This window comes from Eptesicus fuscus, chromosome 3 (genome assembly GCF_027574615.1).
Source record: "Eptesicus fuscus isolate TK198812 chromosome 3, DD_ASM_mEF_20220401, whole genome shotgun sequence".
NCBI lineage: Eukaryota > Metazoa > Chordata > Mammalia > Chiroptera > Vespertilionidae > Eptesicus > Eptesicus fuscus.
Genome location: NC_072475.1, coordinates 88,256,201 through 88,268,835, shown reverse-complemented (window position 1 = coordinate 88,268,835; position 12,635 = coordinate 88,256,201). Strand labels below are relative to the sequence as shown.

The 12,635-nt window shown below is 38.5% G+C and overlaps 1 protein-coding gene and 1 long non-coding RNA gene across 8 annotated transcripts in view; one reads left to right on the top strand and one right to left on the bottom strand.

Moving 5' to 3' along the window:
• ZNF654 (zinc finger protein 654) overlaps nucleotides 1–12,635 on the top strand; it is a 115,016-nt gene that overhangs the window by 71,377 nt on the left and 31,004 nt on the right. For 2 of the 3 annotated variants that reach the window (XM_028131236.2, XM_054714065.1), the window contains exon 3: nucleotides 1,138–1,219. In XM_028131236.2, the coding sequence (XP_027987037.2) occupies nucleotides 1,138–1,219 (82 nt within the window). Of the gene's footprint in view, nucleotides 1–1,137; nucleotides 1,220–12,635 lie in introns of those variants that run through there. The other variant, XM_054714066.1, reaches the window with a different exon arrangement.
• The window catches only part of LOC114227790 (uncharacterized), a 48,611-nt gene continuing 37,936 nt past the window's right edge, over nucleotides 1,961–12,635 (bottom strand). For all 5 annotated transcript variants that reach the window (XR_008555609.1, XR_003613867.2, XR_008555612.1 and 2 more), the window contains exons 4-6: nucleotides 4,173–4,290; nucleotides 2,654–2,800; nucleotides 1,961–2,201 (exon numbers count right to left, since the gene is read on the bottom strand). This is a non-coding gene — a long non-coding RNA (uncharacterized LOC114227790). The remainder of the gene's footprint in view (nucleotides 2,202–2,653; nucleotides 2,801–4,172; nucleotides 4,291–12,635) is intronic.

Here is a 12,635-nt window from a genome sequence, read left to right as displayed (position 1 = left end):
AAAAACATGACCCAATTATATGCTGTCTACAGGAGACCCACCTCAGAACAAAAGACTCACACAGGATGAGGATGAAAGGATGGAAAAAAATTTCCATCCAAATGGAAAAGAAAAAAAGCTGGGGTAGCAATACTCATATCTGACAAAATAGACTTCAAAATGAAGGCCATGACAAAATTTAAAAATTTTGTGGGAGTGCCCAGCTGGCATGACTTAGTGGTTGAGTGTCGACCTATGAACCTGGAGGTCACGGTTTGATTCCTTGTCAGGGCACATGCCTGGGTTGTGGGCTCAATACCCAGTAGGCACCGCGCAGGAGGTAGCTGATCAATAATTCTCTCTCATCATTAATGTTTCTATCTCTCCCTTTCCCTTCCTCTCCGAAATCAATAAAAATATATTTAAAAAGTTTGTGGGATTTGTCATTTAGGATTGCTAAGTAATATATAATAATTTTATAGTTTTCCATGCTCATGATTAGGAAATAAGTCACATTTCTTCCTGCATGAGCTAATGAATTATTAAAGGCACGAAAACTATTTAATAACAATATTTTCTAAATAAGTTATTTGAAAATGAGGATTTTGAACAATCTGTCATGGGTAGGATAATGATAATTAAGAGAAGCCTGGAGCTTGAGGGTCCATGTGTCATTAATTAGATACATAATTGGTGATGTTGCTATAATATAAATGTTGGTTGAGAGATTCATGGTGACTTGCTAATATATTTTTATTTCTATCCATCCCTTACATCCTTCTGAAAAAAATTAACTTCTGAATTTTCTCTGCTGCCCATTGTACTAGGAATATGTGCCCATTTTAGATAATCTTCACATGTATAGCTACATTTTACCACCTGGTATCCTGTTGCATTTTTTGCAGTGTGAACACTAGTAGGCACGAGTTCATTCTGTAGTTCTAGAATTTAAGTGTATTTCTTTGTATTTTCCTTGAAGACACTTCTATTAAAATTTTACTGAAAACATAAAATGAATCTTAAATGACCTATATAATGTTTTAAAACCAACTATTTTAAAACTAGATATCTGATTACATAGCTGTTATCTCTTGAGATATTTTTAAATTGGGCCAATCAAAGAAGCAATGAAAGTTATCATTCTTTTATTCTTCCTAGGAGTTTCTTTGAGTTGCTGCTTTTCTTTGGGAGAGATGAGTTTTATGAAGAGCCCTTAAAGGATATTCTTGGATCATTCCAGGTAAAACAATTTACTATTTCCTATTTTGTCTATATATAAAACAGGCCTTTATTCTCCACCTAAAAGTAGTATATTGGTTACTTATCGCTTGTAAGTTTTTAAATTTACTAAGGTGGCAGTCTTTAAGATCCTGATATACTAGCTGTATTTGTAAGTAGTCTGTAGATAGGATTCCAATCCTACATTTGCTATACCAGAGCCTATTGCCACCACCCTGTAGATTCTTGAGCACATCCTGGACACATACTCATTTTTTATTGCTGCAGGCTTTGGTCTCAAAGCTCCATGAAGAGCTACCTTTAGCTGGTCTCAGGCTGTCTGTCCCATGCCACGTTTCCCCTTGTCTATACCCTGATTTTCTCATCTACTTTCTCAATAGTCTCCCCAAGATAGGAGGCAGATGTTTTTTGCATTCTCTATGGGAGAAGAGAGTAAAAAAATACACAAGAACTTTCCTGTAGATGGCAAGAACATTTGATGTTTTTACCATTTACTTAGGAAGAAATAAATAACCTAGCACTGTGGCTCACTAATGTGTCAGCATTATCTCATCAGCACTTCCCTGGGGTGGAATAAAGGAAGATGTGCTTTGAGCTCCCCCTAGGGGTAAAGTGTTCAGACAAAGTATCTTACATTTATTCCTGTGGTGTTAACAACAAAGGTTGAGTATTCCTATCCACCTTTAGGAAAGAGATCCACAGAGTAACAGAAGAATCATACGAGACTGTATTTCACCCAGAATTTTTATTTCATATTTATTTAAAGCAAGCTTTTAGGTTGAATAGATTTTTATGATCAATTACTCTGGTATATACACAAAACATGAAAATTATAAGCAAACTTAATTGGCTAAGGCATATCTAAAACATCTTCACATTCAGAATCTGAGTCTAGATATGCTTTTCTACGCAGTCATCGATGTCTGTTTTTCTATGCCATTTTGTCTTCAGTGACATGAAAGGTGTTGATGATGTAGCATTTCCTAAAATAATACAATAACTAGTAAGTCATTGGTACTTGGCTTTAAAAAGCTTAAGCTGGCTTTATGGTCCTGTTTAGCCAATTTTTGACTCCTGCTTCAGAGGTGTTGTTAAGTTGGATTAATTACTCTACAGCCATCCCACATCTTTGGTTCCCAAGAGTTAATAAAGTACTCAGATTTTATTTTGAGTCACCAATATTCCCTTTTGCAAGTGTCCATGCTGTCTTTGAATGTCCATTAAAGCAGAATGACAACTATATCATGACCATTACCAGGCTGACATGGATTCTAAGATATCATTGAATATATAACATTCTGATTTTAGAGTTGTACAAATATGAAAAAATGCATGTTAAAGTCAGTGAAATTAGGAACATTACATTGAACATTTTACTTTATCCATTCGTATATTCAGCAAAAGAGGTAAAAATATCTGTTGTTATGGAGCTTACCTTTTAATTAGAGCCTATATTCAAATATTTAAAACATTGATTTTTCCATTCAGTTTTTCCTTTGACACTTGTGTTCTTGGGAATCCAGTCTTAAACTTTTACTCAGCAAATATTTATTGAGTTCCCACTATGTCTAGGTACGAAGCTCTGGGACAAACAGTAATAAGAAAAAAACAGAAATATCTTGTTATTGTGGTATTTAATTCTAGTGTGGAATTTGTAAGTAGTCTGTAGATAGGATTCCAATCCTACATTTGCTATACCAGAGCCTATTGCCACCACCCTATAGATAATAAACCAAACTTGTCAATTAAGAGTATTTTAAAATGGCTTAGAGAAAAATGATGATGGCCAGGGAGATTGGGAATGCTGGCATAGTGGTATTGGGGAAGAAATTTCAGTTTTAAATGGATTGTCAAAGAATCCCTCAAGGAGATGTGGTCTGTGTATTGACTATGGAAACCAATGAAGTGTCTATAGAGTAGATGAGAGACTTCTGTTTTAGATGTATGAAATCATAACATTTTGAGGGGATATACTTTTTTTTTTCTTGTGAACAGGGTTTCCATTCAGTTATCAATATAGTTATTTCCTCAAGGGAGGGTTTATAGATTTTTGTATCTCCTACTCAAATTCTAAAGCCCACCACCCTTTCTCCTTTTTGTTGTTTTTTTACAATTTCTCTACCATTTCTGTAATTGTGTTGCTATGGTCTCTTTCCCTTTTCTTCAGCCTTTTTTAACTCCTGCCTCCTAGGAGACACTTCACCTTTTGTTCCCATTTTAGCTTTACCTAGTAATCGTCATCCATTTTCTGAACTCAGCTGTTACAGCTGGTGCTTCCCAGGCCTTGGCCCTTAGAGCCCCAGGAAGGCCAATATGCAGTACATCCCCTTAAATCCGGGGTGTGTAATGTCTGGCTTGTGGGCCATATAAGGCCCAAGAAATCCAATTGTTCTGGCCCTGCCCAGGCATTAGGGGTGAGTTAATTGACCAAATATAGGCTAATTTTTAAGTTGCTAATTGTGTATAGCCTGTGAATGACATTATAAATATCCAAATGGCCCTTGGCAGAAAACGATTCCCCACCCCTGCCCTAAAATCTTGCATTTACTAAGCTCTGTGGATTCTCCAAAGTTTTTGACTGACTTTTGATAATCCAATAGCCATCCAAGTGTCATCTTTCGAAATTTAAAAAAATTTTATACTGCTAGTGTAAACTATTTCCCCAAGTGGTTTCCTTCTGTCCATCTTTCATACAGATTCATACCAGCTTAAGATCATGCTCTTTCTCCTCTACCATGTACCTGGGGGTCTTGTTAAAAATGCAGATTATGACTCAGTAGTTCTGGGGTGGGTCCTGAGAGTCTGCATTTCTAACAAGCTCAGAAGTAATACCTATAGTGCTGGTACCTGGATCACACTGAGTCAGCAATGGACTAATATTCTTTTAGTTAATTATTCCTTCTGTATCCACCCTCCATTGCCCATCCCCATATTCCAACTATAAGTATACTAACTTTGCTATTCATGCTCCGTCATCTTGGATAGTTTCTGTGTCTGTTTCTTCATTTGTAAAATGAGGACAATACTGCATAGGATCATCAGCTTGGCATCATTCTTAGCAAAACATCCTACCTAATAATAGACAAATATGCAAATTGACCATACCTCCAACACACCCACAAGCCACGCCCACCATACAATCAGAGTGCGTATGCAAATTAACCCAACCAAGATGGCTACAGCCACAGAGAGCAAGGTTTCCTAGGTAACAGAGGAAGCCAAGCTTTCCACCTGCCCTTGCCAGGCCTAAGCCTCCACTCAAGCTACAAAGTTTCAATTATAGAAGGTAAACAAATTCAAACAAATGGCGGCAGAACGGAGCTTGAGAGAGCAGGCCAGGGTTGTCCCAGGCAACAGGGGAAGCAAAGCTTTCTGCACACCCTGGCTGGGCCCACCCGCTTAAGGCAACAAAGTTTCAATTATAACCCCAACAGAAATGGCTGCCGGCCGCAGAGGGAGCTCCAGGCTTGGCTCCGCTCCAGGCTACAAAGTTTCAATTGTAGAAGGAAAATAAATTCCAGATACCAGGGCCTCAGCTTGGGTTGCCAGGGGGCGTGGCCGGCCTGAAAACCACCACAGGCCCCTCGCTCAGGCCGCCGCACGCCCCAAGGGAACCCCACCCTGATCAGGGACACCCTTCATGGCAAACCAGCTGGCCTCCACCCCTGTACCAGGCCTCTATCCTATCTAATAAAAGAGTAATATGCAGATTGATCATCACTGCAACACACAATATAGCTGCCCCCATGTGGTCAAAGATCCTGCCCCCATGTGGACACAAGATGGCCAGCAGGAGAGGGCAGTTGGGAGGCACCCGGCCTGTAAGAGTGGGCAGTTGGAAGTGATCAACCCTGCAGGAGAGGGCAGTTAGGGCCGGCAGAGGAGGGAAGTTGGGGGCAAACAGGCTGGCAGAGGAGGGAAGTTGGGGGCAAACAGGCTGGCAGCAGAGTCGTTAGGGGGTGATCAGGCTGGCAGGCAGAAGTGGTTAGGGGCAATCAGGAAGGCAGGCAGGCAAGCAGTTGGGAGCCAGCAGTCCTGGATTGTGAGAGGGATGTCCGACTGCCCGGTGGGATCGGGCCTAAACGGGCAGTCGGACATCCCTCCAGGGGTCCCAGATTGGAGAGGGTACAGGCTAGGCTAAGGAACAACCCCCCTCTGTGCACGAATTTTGTGCACCGGGCCTCTAGTCTGACATAATGTTTAAGGTAGGCCGTATAGCCTATCTGGTAAAGGGTGTGGCCTCTGATGTCATACTACTTAGATTTATCTGTTTTTCACAATAAAACCAAAACCTAGCCCTTAATTATAAGCTTCTTCTGTTGACTTCTTTTTTTGTAATATATTTTATTGATTTTTTACAGAGAGGAAGAGAGAGGGATAGAGAGTTAGAAACATGGATGAGAGAGAAACATCGATCAGCTGCCTCTTGCACACCCCCTACTGGGGATATGCCCGCAACCAAGGTACATGCCCTTGACCGGAATCGAACCCGGGACCCTTGAGTCCGCAGGCCGACGTTCTATCCACTGAGCCAATCCGGTTTCAGCTGTTGATTTCTTTTCTTAAAATAAAAAATTCATGTTATTTTTATTTATTTATTTGTTAATCCTCACCTGAGGATATTTTTCCATTGATTTTTAGGGAAAGTGGAAGAGATAGGGAAAGACAGAGAGAAACATAGATATGAGAGAAACACACTGATTGGTTGCCTCCTGCCCAAGCCCTTATCAGGGCCCGGGCTGGGGAAGAGCCTGCAACCAAGGTATATGCCCTTGACTGGAACTGAACCGGGGACCCTTTGGTCCACAGGCTGACACTCTGTTCACTGAGCCAAATCGGCTAGGGCCTTCCATTGATTTCTGATCTAAAACCTGAGCTGTTCAAGTAGAAATTTTTAAGTCTTATCCACTGACTATAATTTTCCTCTGGCTTATTCCCAGAAGAAACTTCAATCTTAGAGCCAGATGTTCCACTCACTGGATTCTAACAGTCTGCTTTTTTACCCCTTGGTTTCCAATAATTTTTTTTTTTTTTACCTCTACACAAGATGACACATTTCTAATATGATGCATTTACCTCACTATTACTATATTTAATCTGTTCATTGGTGAATTTTCCATAGGCTTGTGATTGAATTTATACAGTAGGCCTCCAGACACCATTCGTTTAATAACATTTTCTAGATTCCCAATGAAATGAGAAAAATAATATGAAATAAGGAAAAAATTCCTCATGAATGATAGAAAGGACAAAGACCTGTATCAAGAACTTGGGCAAACCAGATTGAGAGATGGGCCAAACAATATTTGATGAACTGAATGCAATTAAATAGGGGAATTTGAGAGAGAGAGAGAGAGAGAGAGAGAGAGAGAGAGAGAGAGAGAGAGAGAGAAAGAGAAAGTGGGACCTCCCAGTGCTATCTAGTAATGACCTCCTCTCCTCACACCCATTCATCAGTGTATAATAACAGGGGCTGGAGGAAATAGTAGATGGTAGGGCATTTGGTGTGTGGTCAAGTCATTTTTGTTGGTGCTTTTTTAAAAAAAGTTTTTAGTTTATTAATCCTCTCATGAAAAATCTGCACAGACACCACAGATAAAGTCACTGAAGAATCTTTACTCTTTCTGTTGTCCAGTCTCCAGCTCACTTTTTGTCAGCACCAACATTGGCCTTTGTAGTACCCTTGATTTTTTTCCATTCTGTTCTTGTGTTCCTTTTGCTGTTGTCTTGAGATCTTCTTCTTGTCATACTGGTCATGTCTTGCAAGTCTCTGTTTGGGTTCATTTTTCTTTGCATAATCCAAGGAATCAAATCATGCGAAAGCCAGTGAGTGTTCTTGCCACCACTAAAATGGGTTCTGAATGCAAATACAAAGATGACATGTGGTATGGTCTTATACATTTTGGCCAGTTTTTCACGAATTTTCTGTCTTAGGTTGCCTGCTAAGGGTGAAGGATGTCAGTGATCATTTGTTCCCACTGAAATAGACTGTTGGTCATGAACTTCCTGATCCAGATAGTTACTGTGTTGTTCATGATGGAGGCTAATATTCAAGCAGCCAGGGAGGAAAAGAGTTGTTGGTGCTTCTTGAAAGTTTACCAAGTCTGCACCAGAGCCCACAGAACAGGAATTGTGATATGACTATTATACCTACATTAAAAATGGGATGTATGACTCTGCATGAGAGCATTCCTTCCATCGAGAGAATGAAGATATAACCCAAACCAAATGTAGCCTGTCCCAATACCCAGAAGTGAGAAAATCTTGAAAAGGTATGGTTGTCTCCCATGTAGTTTCCTCTTTACTGCCTCACAGGCCACTGATCTACTAAATTAAAACTTTTCATTTGCTTGGGCTCAGGATTCCACAGAGACTTATTTACCCATTAGTAAAACAGCTCTCTGTTCTAGATATTCTAGATAAAGATGAATAAAGAGAATGTCATTTACCATCAATTACATGGCAACATAAGACAGTTATAAAAAAGAATCAGTTATGAGCATTATTTACAATAGCCCAAATCTGAAAATGGCCCAAATGCCTATCAGTAGATAACTAGATGAAAAAGCTATGGTACATTTATACAATGGAATATAATGCGACTGTAAAAAAGAAGAAAATCTTAACTTGTGCAGCATCATGGATGGACTTGGAGATTATTATGCTAAGTAAATATAGCTAGTCAGAGAAAGACAAATACCATATGATCTCACTTATGTGTGGAATCTAATGAACAGATGAACTGACAAACAAAATAGAAACCAAGGCATGGGTACATGAAACAGACTGACATCTGTCAGAGGGAGCAAGATAAGGGGACTGGATGAAAGAAGATGAAGGGATTAGCCAGTGAACATATATGTATAGCTCATGGACACAGACAGAAGTGTGGTGATGGCCAAGGGGAAGTTGAGGGAGTTGGGGGTTGGGTGGAGGCAGGCAAAGGAGGGGGGATGGGGACATTTGTAATAGTGTCAACAATAAAAATAAAGAAAAAATATGAATTAAAATTCAGTTATTTTCTTGTTGGGGTTGAGTTCAGGGTATCTTCCATGAAACTAGAAGTGAAATTTTAAAGACGGGAAAACCCCAGAGAATATGTGGAAGTAAATACTGTATAGAGATGAAACTACTAAATTAAAAGTGTAGTAAAGGCTATCAACAGCAGATTAGTTCCAGGAAAAAAAACAAATCAATGAAGGAAATGATTTCTAGAAATTAATTTTCAATTCAAAGTTATGTGTAGTCATATCTGGTATAATCTTCAATTTTCAGGAGAAAGGGAAGTTCCTACAAATGCAGGACTTGTGTAGAACAAACACAATTCCCACAAAAGGAAAAATATTATCAGGCTGGCAATGACTTTCCCATTATAACAAATGCCAGGATAAATAGATATCGTCTAAGGAGTTTTTCAAGAGAAAAAAAATATATTGTTTACAACAGCTGCCCAAGCCCTATAGTTTATGAGAGGGCAATAGGAATAAATAGTCCAAACACTTGGAAAACAAACCATCTACATGTCTTTTACCAGGAAAACAAAGAATTACGATAGCTGATTTAGAAATGATCAAAACAAAGAATTTACAAAGAAAGTTGTTACAAAGTAAAAGAAATAGGATTGACCTGAGGAACCAAGTTAACATTAGTGGATTATTAGAAATATAGCTATTATGAAAATTCTATCAATGTCAGAAATGTTTCTGGAAAAAAATACGCTTTAAATAAAAGCACACACACAATATTCTATAACTAAAATCTCAGATTATAGTATTGATGGAGATAGGAAGATAGAGGAGAATCAAGTATATTATTGGGTATCTAAACGGAAGTGACCACACAGGGTAGGGTCATTCACTATGGATGGTGATTACAGGGGGAAGAGCAGGATATAGAAAGAAGATAGTTCCAGTTTAGACACAGAGTTTTAAATATCTTTGGAACATCCAAATACTAATGCCCAATGATGGTTGGACACATGGATTTATATTTGTACCTTTCTAGTTTTTATTTTTGAAACAAAAAATATGTATTACTTTTATAAATGAAGAGAAAAATTGGTGTGGTAAAGTGTTGTTGTTGTGGGTTTTTTTTCAATTTAGAAAAATAAGAGACTTCGGAGTAGTCTACAAAATGCCAACCAGTAATTTAGATGCCTTACTACTACCTCAGAGAAGACTGAGGGGCGATGTATAAGTCAAAAAAATCTTTTCTGTTCAGACTAGAAGTAGGTCTTAGTTAAGCTTTCATTCTGGCGACTCCACCTAGTTTTTTTTTTAATCTGCTTGTCCTTCTTTAGGTGAGTGGGGAAAAAGGTGGGAGGTAGGAAGTATAACCTTCCAAGCAGGAGGAGGCCCAAGGCTGTCTTATTGCAGTTGCATCATAAGAGCATAAAATAATCAAAAGTAAAAGAACCAGCCTCAAGAAAGGAGGTTAAATAAATTCCTTCATTGTTAGTTGTCATGTTAATTGTTAAATGTTAATTATACTGTACCCACCTAATTAAAAGAAGTATTTGTCTATCATCTTACTTTTTATCCAATCCCAGAGTTTCCCTGCTTTGCTTTCTCCCGCCTCCCTAATCTATCACTAATGGATTTCATATAACCCACCTACATCTCCTCCTTTGATGTAATGTATAAAACAAGGTGCAAAACTATCATCCTCCGGAGCATTATCCCAATACATTGAGATTCTGCTTCCCGGCAATTGTCTACAGTTTGGCTCAAATAAACTCACAAAAAATCTTTAAAAAATAAAATAAAAAAGAGAGGAGGTAAAATAAATTATTCCCACCTTGTTTCAATGGAATGTTGACCTCCCCTTATAAAATTAGAGTGTATATTTCCTGGTATTATAAACCAGCACACCTCTGAGATTTTATTTTTTATTTTTTTTTATTTTATTTTTTTAGCCAATATGAAGTTTAGAATTATTTACTTTCTACTAAAACCTTCTGAGGACCATGTTCCCTCACTAGATTTCTTGGAATAAGTTGCCCAAAGACTTAATTTGGTGAAGTCCTAATCGTGCTATTCAAACATACCTTTGCAGTTGTGGCTTTTAAAGAATACAACTGTAATAGCAAGACGTTTTGTGAGTATCAGTTTGAAAATTGGGTTCCCACATGTTCTTTTCTAATAGAAGTTCTGTATTATGTCTGCTCAACAACATTTTGCCTGCATATTACTTTTCTCCCTTAAATTTTTCCACTGTTAATCAAAACACTAACCGCACTCTATTTTATCTGTAGTTTGACAGTCTTTCCAATAGCTCTGTTAGATCTGGTGGGTAAAGACTGACTCATCACTATGTCTCCAACACTTTGTAGTCTTAACTCCTGTATTACTAATGTATGCCACACAAATGAAGGACAAATAAATCTACAGAACTTATATCTGATGTCTAGATATTTCTTTCATTTTTTAAAAATCTTTATTTGAGTATATGTTTTTACTTATTTGAAAGAGAGAGAGAAAAACATGGATGTGAGAGGGAAACATCAGATTGAAGATCGAACTCAAAACCTGGAAATGTGCCCTGACTGGGAATTGAACCTACCACTTTTTAGTGTTTGGGATGATACTCCAACCAACTGAGCCACACAGCATAGGGCCATCTCTTTTATTTTAAAAAATTCCTTTGGGGATGTATCATCTTGCTGACCTCAAAAACACAAGAAACAATGAGGCATGTTATCAAAAACTGTTTATCTCATGGTTCATTGGTTAATATGGTATACAATGAGATGGGAAGAAAGCAATAAACATACTCATAGGGTAAAATCATCAAATATTTACTTTTGGATTCTACTTTGACAATGTACAAAAAAAGAGAAATTGAAGTTTGCTTAATTGTAAAGGAAAAAGAATTCACTATCTATGAAAGAGACATACTTGACAAGTATGCTACATAATATAATTCTGGGACTGGTGCTAAAATAAAAGATTCAGATTCTGAGATCATTTTGTAAAGATTGTATTCCTTAGATAAATCTTATATTGAAATGGGTAAAGCTTTGATAACTTTCCACTGGCATTTATCTTTTTGGAATTGTTATTCATCTATATATAAAAGGCTAATATGCTAAGTGTCTGACTGTCCGACTGGTTGCTATGATGCCCACTGACCACCAGGGGGCAGACTCTCAATGCAGGAGCTGCCGTGATGCGCACTGGCCACTTACAGAGAAACGACAGTGTGGACCTGGCACCGACAAAGCAATACTCAGCTTCCTCCAAGTGGGACACAGGCTCCGCCACCACCCCAGAGCAACACCCTACCAAATCGCAGCCAATGCTGCCGAGACCCTATGGTGCAAAATGCGGCCCACAGCCCAGCCCAGTCCAGAAATGGTGGCTGTGGGGGCCAGGTAATGATGTCATGTAGCAATGCCCGGATTCCTCTCCCTATCGACAACTAGCCTCCTTGTAGTTTCTTCAGCCCAGGAACATTTTATAGCCAAGTGCAAACATTTCAAACTTTAACCAAATGTCTATGAAGCGTTTTCCCATGCCTCATCTCATTTGATCCTCACAGATGTCCTAGAATAAGTAGATAGGGAGACTCAGTGAATCCTATTTTCTTTTCATTAGCCAGAAAATGGAGTTTTAGAAAGTTCAGAAACTTGACCCGACTGAAAAGAAGTAAGAAATGATAGACCTTGAAAATGACTTCAGGTTTTCTCACTGTACAGAATATAGTCAAACACTGTTGCAGTTAAATATTTTACCCTTTGTTCTCTCTACGTGATCTACAATAGTCTGCTTTGTGTTGATATTTACTGCTGTGTTGTTGACAAGTACCTGAAAGAGAAGTTGGGGTACTTCACTGGGCTGGTAAAAGTTAAGTTACATCAGAAAGCAGTTCTAATTAAGCAAGTTTATTATATATATATAAAAGGCTAAGTTGACTCGCACATACATGATACATATAAAGCTCTCGCACCCATCGCACATGTGTGTTTCTATCTTTCATTGTCGATTGTGAATTTGGTTGACACTTCTAGCCCTGGCCGGTTTGGCTCAGTGGATAGAGTGTCGGCCTGCGGACTGAGGGATCCCAGGTTTGATTCCGGTCAAGGGCGTGTACCTTGGTTGCAGGCACATCCCCAGTAGGAGGTGTGCAGGAGACAGCTGATCGATGTTTCTCTCTCATCGATGTTTCTAACTCTCTATCCCTATCCCTTCCTCTCTGTGAAAAATCAATAAAATAAAATTTTTAAATTTTTTCTTCTAATTAATTTCCTTTCAATGTGCACAAATTCATGCACTGGGCCATTAGTGGTTAATAATTCTTGTATATCATGACCTCAGGAATATTTTCACTTTCTCTGTGTATTTTTATTAAAATAATCTGTTTGAGAAGGAAATACCCTACATTAGTTTAACTGCTGATGTTTTATAAATCATTTTGAA